The sequence below is a fragment of the Miniopterus schreibersii genome, assembly GCF_964146895.1.
Source record: "Miniopterus schreibersii genome assembly, chromosome: 3".
In the NCBI taxonomy this organism is placed as follows: domain Eukaryota; kingdom Metazoa; phylum Chordata; class Mammalia; order Chiroptera; family Miniopteridae; genus Miniopterus; species Miniopterus schreibersii.
In genome coordinates, this window is record NC_138103.1 from 23,331,092 (window position 1) to 23,343,581 (window position 12,490).

The 12,490-nt window shown below is 35.9% G+C and overlaps 1 protein-coding gene across 4 annotated transcripts in view; it reads left to right on the forward strand.

The window, feature by feature from the left end:
• The window catches only part of VKORC1L1 (vitamin K epoxide reductase complex subunit 1 like 1), a 69,658-nt gene that overhangs the window by 50,687 nt on the left and 6,481 nt on the right, over window positions 1–12,490 (forward strand). For 3 of the 4 annotated variants that reach the window (XR_013998460.1, XM_081132610.1, XM_081132609.1), the window contains exon 2: window positions 9,295–9,404. The exons of the other annotated variant lie outside the window; for it this stretch is intronic. Coding sequence is in view for 2 of the 3 variants with exons in the window: in XM_081132610.1 (XP_080988736.1) it covers window positions 9,295–9,404 (110 nt within the window). In the remaining variant the exon portion in view is untranslated. The remainder of the gene's footprint in view (window positions 1–9,294; window positions 9,405–12,490) is intronic. 4 annotated transcript variants of the gene reach the window in all.

Consider the following 12,490-nt stretch of genomic DNA (forward strand, 5'->3'; position numbering starts at 1 on the left):
AACAAATGAATGAATGAAATTGTAAATGTAGGACTTTACCTGGAGGGTGAAGGGGAAAATGTGAAGGAAGCTTGATGGATGGAGAATTATGGAGCCAATAGCAAAAGACTGGAGATCATCGCACACTAAGTTATCTCCAGAACACACAAGGCCAAATGGTGGTGCTGACTACATTTTCTCTGTGGCCTGCTGCATCTACTTTGCATTCAGCTACTTTTATTCAGTGGTATAAAATTTTAACATGCTAGAGAAAATTGCCTGTAAGCCATGCAACTTGTGTTGATGTCATTCTCCTATTTTTAAATGACTTGATTTGCTCTACAGTAACTTTTCTATTTATGTGTAAAAACATGTTTACCATTTGTCTGGTTCTAGCTATATTGTTAGGACATTTCAGGGACTGATGGTAGAATTACAAATTGGTGTAGCTTTTTTACACAATAACAATAGTTTTCAAGATATTTATGACAGTTGATCAAGTCATTTCTCTCTTTGTAGTCTGTCTTAAGGAAATAATATAATATACAGACAGACTTTTGCACAGTATGTTCATTTAATGCTTTATAATCATGAGAAGTAGAAACAGCCTAATATTCACCAACAGTATCTTCAGTTAATTATAGTATTTCCATAAAATATAAAACATAATACAACATTTAGTATCAAATTTTAAATGTTTTAATAAAGTGTGCAAATGTTTGTGAAAGAAAAAAAAACTTTATATAAATGCATGCTATTTCATAACCATTGGGCCTTGAAGAGAGAATGCCAGATAGCCGGTCTTGTTGTATACATGCTTATATTTTTATATTAAACCATTACATAATTATTCTTAACAGTTATTTTTCAGAACAGTACTATGAATTAGGTACCATAATCATCTCCATTTTATAAATGGAGAATTCATAGTCCAAGATGAAGTGACTTACCCAAAGTCACACAGCCTGTTTAACACGTTGCTCACTAGCTATTTCAAGCCAGAACTCGCCCGTGTGGCAGGCTACTTTTCCGCACTTGAATATTAAATGAATGCATCTGAATAAACTTAAATGTACTTTTATTTGTCTTATCTTATATTACCATACATCAAAATTAAACATTGCATATTTTTTAATATTTTATTTTTAATATGTTTTTGAGTGTGATATATTGTGTAATGTGTCTATATGCAGTGCTACTAAACAAGATATTCTGTGTTTCTTGAAGTGTATAACTGTACAGTAAAAATATTCATGGCTCTTGATTGTAAAATTGGGATTATTTTTATCTCTCATCATCATTATGAAGAGGTTTCACTCTATTTCTTGGACACAGAGTACTGTTAAAATAGTGTGACTAATAATCACTTATTTATCCCTGTTTTTAGGTAGTTTATCTTCAGAACCAAAGTTGAGGTTTTATTGAGTGCTTTGTGTAATGGACTTTAACTATGACTAGGTGTTTTCTTTTTGGTATTCTTAAAAGCACACTTATTCAGAATTAAAGTTGTCTTTAAAGGTTTTTATTGAAAGTAAATGTTAGTTTGATATTTGTATCAAATTTTATCAAATCAGAATTTAATAATCATTTTTAAAGTAAGAAAATAAGATTCTGAAAATGTGAAGTTAAATGCAAAATTTGAAGTTAAACTGCAAATGTAATGTATCAGTTTTATACTCTTGAGATACGGTTCTAGGAAAAACCTGTAGTTTCTGATACTGTTCTATATTTAAAGATATGTTCCCAGGATATGTTTCCTAATGCATATCCTGGTGAAAGTTGTTGGTTTACATACATTTTTGTTTGTTTGTTTTTTAGAGAGAGAATGGAAGTGAGGGAGGGCAACATTGATGGGAGAGAGACACATCAATTGGTTGTGTCCTGCCCCCGCCCCAACTAGGGACAGGGCTGGGGATCTAGCCTGCAACCCAGGTACATGCCCTTGACCAGGAATCAAACCCTCAACCCCTTCAGTGCATGGGCCAGTGCTCCAACCACTGAATTACACCGGCCAGTGCTTGCTTGTTTTTTTAAATTAAACTTTTTATTTAGAGATCGTTGTAGATTCACATGCAGTTGTAAGAATTAATACAGAGAGACTCTTTGTGGTCTTTATCTAGTTTCTCCCAGTGGTACCCTCTTGCAGAACTAGAGTATAATGTCATAATAGAATATTAGCGTTGGTGCAGTCAAGAAGGAACATTCCTACTCTCAGGAGGACTCCTCATGCTGCCCTGTATAGTCTCCCTCCCACTCCCATTTTCTCTTAACCCCAGGCAACCACTAGTCTGCTCTCCATTTCATAATTTTGTCATTTCAAGAATGATATACAAATGGAATCATGCAGTGTGTAGCCTTATGGAACTGGCTCTTTTTCACTCAACAAATTCTCTTGCAATCTATTCGAGTTGCATGCATCTATAGTTTGTTCCTTTCATTGCTAAGTACTGTTTTTTTCCTGGTGTGGACATACCAGAGTTTGTTTACCCATTTACCTGTTGAGGGACATCTAGGTTGTTCCCAGTTTTTGACTATTACAGATAAAGCTGCTGTGACAGCTGCTATGAACACAGGTTTCAGAGTGCACATAAGTTTTTATTTCTCTGGGTTAAATGCCCAAGAGTGTAATTGTTGGGTCATATGGAAGTTGCATATTTTCTTTTATAAGAGACTGCCAAACTGTTTCCCTGAGAGGCTGTACTATTTTATATTCCTAGCAACGATGCCTGAGAGATGCAAATTTTCCTTATTTTCACCAACATTTGGTGTGGTTGCTATTTTTTTATTTTAACCAGTCTGATACATGTATAGTGATACTTGGTTTTAATTTTTATTTCCCTAAGGCTAATGATGTTGAACATTTCTGGCAACCACCAGTTTGATCTCTGTTTCTCTGAGTCTGTTTTTGTTTTGTTTGTTCATTTTGTTTTTCTAGATTCCACTTAAAAGTGAAACCATATGGTATTTGTCTTTCTCTGACTTATTTCACTTAGCATAATATCTTCTAGGTCCATCCATGTCATCATAAATGAAAACATTTCATTCTTTTTTATTGCTGTGTAATACCCCATTGTATTATCACCTCTTTATTCATTCATCTATCAGTTGATATCTAGGTTGCTTCCATATCTTGGTTATTATAAGTAATGCTGCAGTGAACATAAGGTACATGTATCTTTTTAAATAAGTATTTTCATTTTCTTTGGATAAATATCCAGAAGTGTAATTGCTGGGTCATGTGGTAGATCTACTTTTACTTTTTGGAGGAATCTCCATACTGTTTTCCATAGTCGCTACACCAGGTTGCAGTCCCACAAACAACAGTAGGACATGAGGGTCCCCTTTTCTCCATATCCTCACCAACACATGTTATTTGTTGACATTTTGATAATAGCCATTCTGACTGGAGTGGGTGGTATTTCATTGTGGTTTTGATTTGCATTTTCCTGATAATTAGTGATGTATATAGCATCTTTTCATGTTTGTTGGTCGTCTGTACACCTTTTTTGGAGAAATCTCTCTTTGTGTCATCTGCCTATTTTTAATAAGACTGTTGGTTTATTTTTATTTTTTGTTATTGTGTTGTATGAGTTCCTTATGTATTTTGGATATCAATCCCTTATCGGATATATCATTTGCAAATACATTCTCCCATTCAGTAGGTTGTCTTTTTGTTTTCTTGAAGCTTCTCTTCATTGTACAGAAGCTTTTTAGTTTGATGAAGTTCCACTTATTTTATGTTTTAAAATATGTTTTTATTGATTTTTAGAGAGAGAGGAAGAGGAAAGGGGGGAGAGAGAGGGAAGCATCGATGAGAGAGAAACATAGATCAACTGCCTCCCGCATGGCCCCCACCAGGGATTGAGCCCCCAACCCGGGCATGTGCCCTAACCAGGAATTGAACCAGTGACCTCTTGGTACATGAGACGATGCTCAACCACTGAGCCAGACTGGCCGGGTGTCATTTGTTTATTTTTGCTTTTGTTTCCCTTGCTCAAGGGGACATATCCACAAAGGTATTACTCAGACTTATTACCTATGTTTTCGTCTAGGAGTTTATGGTTTCTAGTTTTACATTTAAATATTTAATCCATTTTGAGTTTATTATTGTATGTGGTGTAAGAAAGTGCTACAGTTTTATTTTTTGGCATGTATTTGTTTAATTTTCCCAGCACCACTTGTTGAAGAAACTGACATTTCTCCATTGTATATTCTATGACACCTTTGTCATAGATTAATTGACCATATAAACAAGGCTTTATTTCTGGGCTCTCCATTCTGTTCCATTGATCTATGTTTCTGTTTATGTAGTATAGTTTGATAATTATAGCTTTGTAGTATAGTCTGAAATCAAGGAGCATGATACCTCCAACTTTGGTTTTTTTCTTCAAAATCGTTTTGGCTATTCGAGAACTTCCATGATTCCATATAAATTTTACGATTATTTTGTTCTAGTTTTGAGAAGAATGCCATCAGTATTTTGATAGGGATTGCATTACATCTTTAGATTGCTTTGAGTATTATGTCATTTTAATAATATTAATCCTTTTAGTCCATGAGCATGGTATAGTCTCCCATTTATTTGTGTTCTATTGAGGGTTTTTTTTAATGTCTTACAGTTTTCAGAGTACAGCTCTTTCACCTATTTTGTTGAATTTATTCCTAGGTATTTTATTCTTTTAGATGCAATTATAAATGGGATTCTTTTCTTATTTCTCCTTCTGATCATTATTAGTGTATAAAAACACAATGGGTTTCTGTATATTTATTGTGTGTTCTGTGACTTTCCTGAATTCACTTATTCTATTAATTTTTAATGTATTCTTTAGGGTTTTTTTATATAGTGTATCATGTTATCTGTATATAGTAAGTTTTACTTCTTCCTTTCAAATGGATGCCTTTTATTCTCTTATTGCTGTGGCTAAGGTTTCTAATACTATATTGAATAATTGTTTTTAGTATGAACATCTTGTCTTGTTCCTGATCTTAGAGGAAAAGCTTTCAGCTTTTCACCATTGACTATAATGTTGTATATAGCCTTTATCATGTTGAGGTAAGTACCTTCTGCCCACTTTGTTGAGGGTTTTTATCATAAATGGATGTTGAATTTTGTCAAATGCTTTTCTGCATCTATTGAGGTGATTGTATGGTTTTTATCCTTGGTTTTGTTGATGAGATGAATAATATTATTTTGTGGATTTTGAACCACCCTTGTATCCCTGGTACAAATCCCACTTGATTGTGGTATATAAACATTTTAATGCATTGTTGAATTCAGTTTGCTAGTATTTTGTTGAGAATTTTTGCCTCTATGTTCATCAGGAATATTGACTTGTAATTCTCTTTTTTTGTAGCGTCTTTTGTTTTGGTATTGGGTAATACTGACGTAGAATGAGTTTGGAAGCATTCCTTTCTCTTCAGTTTTTTGGACTAGTTTGAGAAGGATAGATTTTAATTTTTTAAATATTTGGTAGAATTTACCTGTGAAGCCATCTGGGCTTTTGTTTGTTGGGAGTTTTTTTATTACTGCTTAAATTTCACTGCTAGTAACTGGTCTGTTCAGTTCTCTGTTTCTTGCTGATTTAGTCTTGGAAGTTTTTATGTTTCTAGAAATTTTTTTTTTTCTAGATTGTCCAATTTGTTGGCATATAATTGTTCATTATATGCCATATATAATGCCATTTATATATGCCATATATATATGCCATTTATATTTCTTTGATATTCTTTAATGTCCTTTGTATTTCTGTGGTGTTGGTTGTAATCTCCTCTTTAGTATCTGATTTTATTGATTTGGGCTCTCTCTTTCTTGATGAGTCTTGCAAGAGGTTTGTCGATTTTTTATTTTTTTTATCCTTTCAAAGAACCAGCTCTTAGTTTCATCGATCTTTTCTATTATGTTTTTTAGTCTCTGTTTTATTCCTTTCCACTCTTTATTATTATCTTTCTTCTACTTACTTTGGGTTTTGTTTGTTCTTTTTTAAATTCCTTTAGGTGTAAAGTTAGATAGTTTATTTGGGATTTTTTTCTGTTTCTTGAGATAGGCCTATATACTATGAACTTCCCTCTTAGAACTGCCTTTGCTGCATCCCATAAATTTTTTAAAGTTGTGGGGTTTTCTTTTTCCTCAAGGTAGTTTTTTATTTCCTGTTTAATCTTTCATCCATTGTTTGTTTAGTAGCATGTTATTTAATCTCCACATATTTGTGTTTTTTCCAGTTTTCTTCCTGTAGTTGATTTCTAGTTTCATGCCATTGTAGTCAGAAAATATGCTTGATATAATTGATATAATTTGTTGTTTTGAATGAAGTCTGTTTTGTGGCCTAATATGTGGTCTATCCTGGAAAATGTTCCATGTGCATTTGAGAAAAATGTATAATCTGCAGTTTTGAGATGAAATATTTTATAAATGTCTATTAAGTTAGTTGGGTCTAAGGTGGCATTATAGCCATTATTTCCTTATTAATTTTCTTCTAGATGATATCTCCATTGAGGTAAGTGGATTATTAAAGTCTCCAACTTTTGTTACCAGAAAGGGATGGCATGGAGCAGGTCCGCCTGGGGCCGACCTGTAGTGTATGTGTTCTTGACTTTGTGCAGGAAAGATTTCACAGTATGAGTCCGGGTGTTTTTGAGAGTACATTTATTAAAGCTGGGGATAGTGAAACAAGGAAGGGCCTAGGATAGAAGAAGAAACAGGAGAGAGACTAGGTATGACTGCTTTGGCTCACTGAGAACTAAAAGTCACAGTGAAAGAAATGTCAAGGCGGGGCTGCTGTCAGCTCACTGGAGAGTCAGAGAAAAGGTGGCCTTGTGGACAGGTTCAGGGGGTTAGCCCAGGACGAGCTGATGCTGCCCATTACTCCCCTGGTTGGTTGTAAGTCTCATGGGGGTCCCTTAGTGTTCAGGAGGTGCAGGTGTGCTCCTGGGAGGGAGAGAGCGTGCTGGGTCCTTTGTCTTGAGGGTTTTAAAGGCTGGGAGTTTAGGGGAGGGTCTTAATAGAATATTTGTCAACTTTTCTAGGTGTGCCCCTTCAGGGGTGTGGTATCTCTACTGATTGGTCGGCACCAGGGCAGGGAGTCATTGGTCAGCACCAGAGCAGGGGGGTCATTGGTCATCACAGTTGGTCCTGGCATCGCCTGCCTGGTTTTGCTGCTTTTCTGTGCCTGGAGCTGAAATACAGCTGAGGTCTAGATGTTTATCTCTATGGAGGGAAAGTGGGAGGTGGGTCTGAAATGCATGACCAGTGATATGAAAGGTCAGGGGTTTGTTCTGAGCCTCATGGCCAGGGATATGCCTGTCTGTGAAACTCTATATTGTTCCTTCAGTTCTGAATGATAACCTGGTCAGATATAGTATTCTAGGTTATAGGTTCCTGCTACTTCCTTCTGGCCTATAGGGTTGGTGCTGAGAAATAAGCTGATAGATAGCCCATGGGGTTTCGCTTATACGTGACTTGTTTTTTCACTCTTGCCTTTAAGATTGACTCTTTATCCTTAACTTTTCCCATTTTAGTTACAATGTGTCTTAGTGTGGGCCTCTTTGGGTTCATCTTGTTTGTAACTCTGTGCTTCCTGGACCTGGATGTCTGTTTCCTTCCTCAGATTAGGAAAGCTTTTCAGCCATTATTTCTTCAAATATACTTTCTTCCCCTTTCTCTGTCTCTTCTCCCAGAATTCCTGTAATGTGAATTTTAGAGCGCTTGATATATGTTATCACAGAGGTCACTTTTACTCTCACTAACTTGTTCTTTTGTATTAACTGTATTGCTGTTGATTCCTTCTAATGTATTATTCATTTCAGTTACTTTATTCTTCATCCCTGATTGGTTCTTTATTACATTTTTAAACTTTTTGAAGTGTTCTCTGAGTTCTTCTATTCTACTCTCAAGTTTGTTGAGCATTCTTATGACCATTACTTTCAATTGTATATCAGGCAAATTACTTATCTCCATTTCATTAGGTTTTGGGGGGGGGTATTTCCCTATTCATTAGGGGCATATTATCTATCTCCCCATTTTGTTTGACTTCCTGTGTTTATTCCTATGAGTTAGATTCTCTCCCAGTCTTGAAAAGTACCCTCTGTGTAGACTGTGTACCAGATGGGTTTTGGCAGGCTGGTTGTAGTGGGTGTGTGTGGTGGTGCCTCATCTGCTGCCTGGCCAGGCGCAGATTTAGGGCAGCCCTGCAGGTTGGCCAGAGAACCTGGATAGAGCTCCCACTTGTTATCCGGGTACAGGGAAAATGTAAACAGTGGTTCTCTATTCCTGGAGAGTTTCCTCAGCTTCTGGAGAGCTCCTGCGGTTCCCCAGACTTCTCTATGTGGTGTCTCTCTATTGTTTATTGTGCAGAAGCTATTCAGTTGGCTCTCAGGAGGAATTGCTCTAAACATAGGTGTACACTGGATGTGTTTTTGGGAGGGGCAAGCTCTGCATCCTCCTACGCCACCATTTTGGACCTGCCTCTCTGTCTGTCTACTTTGAATGAACAGATAGGAGAGTTTACATCAATGATTTCAACTGCCCCCAGAGGACATTTGGCAATGGTTGAAAGTTTTGTTTTTTGTTTTTTTTAATATATCTTTAATGATTTCAGAGAGAGGAAAGGAGAGGGAGAGAGAGATAGAAACATCAATGATGGAGAGTCATTGATTGGCTGCCTCCTGCATGCCCCCGACTGGGGATCGAGTCCTCAACCTGGGCATGTGCCCTGACCAGGAATCGAACCTCGATCTCCTGGATCCTAGGTCGATGCTCAACCGCTGAGCCACGTCTGGCGAGGTGAAGATATTTTTGATTGTCACAACTGGCAGGGTACTACTAGCATATAATGGGTAGGGACAAAAGATACTACTAAGCACCCTGTGATGCACTGAACTGCCTCCTACCACAAAAAATTAGCCCAAAATGTCAGTGGTGCCACTGCTAAGAAACTGTAGCTGAAACTGAGAGAGCCCAGCCCTGGCTGGGTAGCTCAGTTGGTTAGAGCGTTATCCCAATATGCCAAGGTTGCAGGGTTGATCCCTGGTCTGCGCATACACAAGAATTAACCAATGAATGCATAAATAAGTGGAACAACAAATCAGTGTCTCTCTCAAATCAATAAATAAAAAAATTTTTTTGAGAGAGCCCTTCCTCTGCAAATACTAATGCCATCAAAAAAAGAGTACTTTGTCCTACCCTTTGGTAAAGAGACTATAGAAATTGGCAATTTAGAGAATCAGATGGGTATATTGGCATAACATTCTCAGATAATTTTACATTTTTCAAAATAGGAAAACTCAAATATAGGGTTACTGGTTTTCCTTATTTTACAGATGGGGTCGAGGATTTGGTCTTTTGGGTTCCATTTTTGGAAAGGATGGTGTATTAAACCAGCCAAACAGTGTCTTTGGACTTATATTTTATATACTACAGTTATTACTTGGTAAGTATTATGCAGCAATACAAAAATAAGTTATTTTTTGTTACATTCCATTTAGTACTTTGTGTCTACCCTGAAGTGTGTCTTTATATTAAATAAAAACATATGTTAATGATAGAACCATTAGTTTGTTACACATTATTGTGCTGTGAAACTTGGTTCATTACTATTTTGATTACACTAATGCTGAACTTGGTATCTGTTAGTGTTTAATCAGGGATTTTGGCATCCCATGATGTCTGTAAAAACTAGTCCCATTCAGGGAAATTACTGCTCCAGTCTTCCCTAGAAACTTGTTTCCTTACTATTTTATATACACATTAGCTATTTAAAAATATATGCTTCGTGAAGACATTAATGGTTAATGATATTCATAATTCCATCACCTTTACATACCCACTATTTCCATTGTCTTCTGATTTTTTCACTTTATTTTTATACACATTCTTACGTTGTCTATCCTCATAAATGTTTTATTATTGTTGACATCAGGTTTCAGTTTTTTTAATGTCTAAATAACACTGTGATCAACTTTGTTTAAAATCACCTTCTCACACTCAACCTTCCCTCTGAATTATTTCCATAGAGTAAATTTCCAAACATGGGACTAATGAATCAAAAACAGGTTTTTAAATGGAGCTTAATAGGTGTTATCAAACTGCTTTCCCTCAGTTGTCAGGTTTCCCTAGAGCTTCGTCGCCTTCATTTTTAAAATTTGTTTTCTGTAAAATACCTAATGTAATAGTTACATGTTAGTAGCTATTATTTTTATTCTACTATACTTTAATTTCCTTTTATTGCCAATTTAGTTATTGGGATCCTGATTATAGTCTATTTTCATATTTGTTACAAACTTTTAACCCATTCTGTATCCTTTTTTATGTTAGCATTGTGAATTTTGATTGTACAAAAGTTTATATACTTTTAAAGTTAAATTTGTTTATTTTTGCCCTTCCATTTCAGTTATTGTTTCATCCTCTTACCTGCTGGCTCTGCTACCTCTTCTGTGTTCTTCAATAGTCCTATTAAATTTCCTTAGTTCCATACTTATATATCCTGTAAAAATGAAAAAATGTGAATAAGGATATTCATAGCAGGACAGTTTAAAAGCAAAAAATTGGAAGTAGCTTAGCAAAACATAATGGTTGAATAAATTAGGTTACATCCATATTAGAAACAGTGTAGCCACTAAAGGAGAAAGTCGGTCTACATGTGTATCCTGAAAATAGAAAGGCACAGTTTAGTGAAAAAAGCCAATTGTAGGACAACTATATGCTTATACATATGCATGTAAATGCATAAGAAAAGTTCGGGTGGTTGGGAGCCAGAGGTGAGACTTTCACTTTTTATTCAGTTTGTTTTCTTTGGATTTCTAAGCCCAAATTAAAATAGGCTAAGAAATGCTTTGGACTATGTTAATTTTTGAAGCTAGAGGTGGAACAAACTTTTATTTATACTATTTAATATTATGTATAGATATTTTAAATCATATATATTTTTTCTATTCATATTTTATGCATTTTTAATGTCATTGTCTTTACCATTGGAGTTACATTTGACTTCATCCACAGTTTCCAGAGCACATCATTTTCACTTCCTTCTAAGTTGTTTGAGATACAGCATTTTTAATTTAAGTTTTTCGTAGGTAATTCACATGGTTCAAAAGTTAAAAGAAATAAAATACTACACAGTGAAAAGTCTGTCCCACCATTGTTCCCCTCTGCCTCTCACCCGACTGGTAGCTTCTTGTTGCTGTTTGTTATAGTTTCTTTAGGCATATACAAAAAAATTAAATACATAATCTTAATTTTCTTCCTCTTTTCTAAAAAGGCAAAAGCTATACACACTGCTTTACATACTTTTTGTTTTGTTTGACTGACATTGTGGTGACCTTTCCATAATAGTATATTAAATGTCTTCATTCTTTTTTATAGCTGCAAGAATATTCCATTGCTTGATTGTACAATCATCTGTTCAGAGTTATAGCACATTTTAAACTCCACTGGAAGTTTTATCCCAAGCCACTAGTTACATTACATTAGGACAAGTTTGGTACAATAGTACTTAACTAATAGCTAATGTTTATGAAACATTCTAAGTGTTTATACCTATTAGCCTTTTGAATCTGCACAATAGTATTAAGACGTAGTCATGGTTATTATCCCAATTTTACAGTTAAGGAAAAGATTGGCACAGAGAAAGTAAATAATTTGTCCATATCATTTTGAAACTAACTTTCTTAGGTTAAAAGTAAGGGGGCAGAATAATTTTTGAAGTTTTAGATGTTTAGCATCAGCGAGGTCACCAAATATTTTTAGTAAAGAGCAAGATAGAAAATAATTGAGGTTTTGCTGTCACAACTACTCAACTCAGCCATTCTAGTGTGGAAGCAGCAACAGGCATTACATAGATCAGTGAGTGTAGCTGGGTTCCAGTAAGTTCACTCACAAAATCAGGTGGCTGGTCAGGTTTGCTAGTCCCTGGCATAAATAATTCAACAGCATGTTAGTCTTAAAGAGCCTTCCTTTTTTTTTTAAACCCTCACCCAAGGATATGTTGATCGATTTTAGAGAGAAGAAGGGGGTGGGAGACATGGATTGGTTGCCTCCCATATACTCCCCAACTGGAATCGAACCCACAACCTTTTTGGTATACGTGATGATGCTCCAACCAACTGAACTACCCAGAGCCGCCTTTTTTTTTTTTTAGCCATTTTTTAAAATATGTTTTTTTAAAAAATTGATTTTAGAGAGAGAGAAACATCGATCTGCTGCCTCCTGCACGCACCCCAACCAGGGATCAAGCCTGCAACCTGGGCGTGTGCCCTGACCAGGAATTGAATTGGCGACCTTTCAGTGCACAGGATGACGCTCAGCCAGCTGAGCCACACCAGCCAAGTCTTGAAGAGCTTTCACAAAGCATCATACTTTAGTACTGACTGGTGCCATGGGCAAGTCAGGCCCCAGCGGCTAGGCTGCATTCCAAAGGCCATTCCTCCTTAACAGGCAGCGTGGATTTTAGCTCCTTAACGAACCTCTTCAAACCTACCACCATCTATTCTCATTTTTTCTTTCCTGTTTCTATTAGTC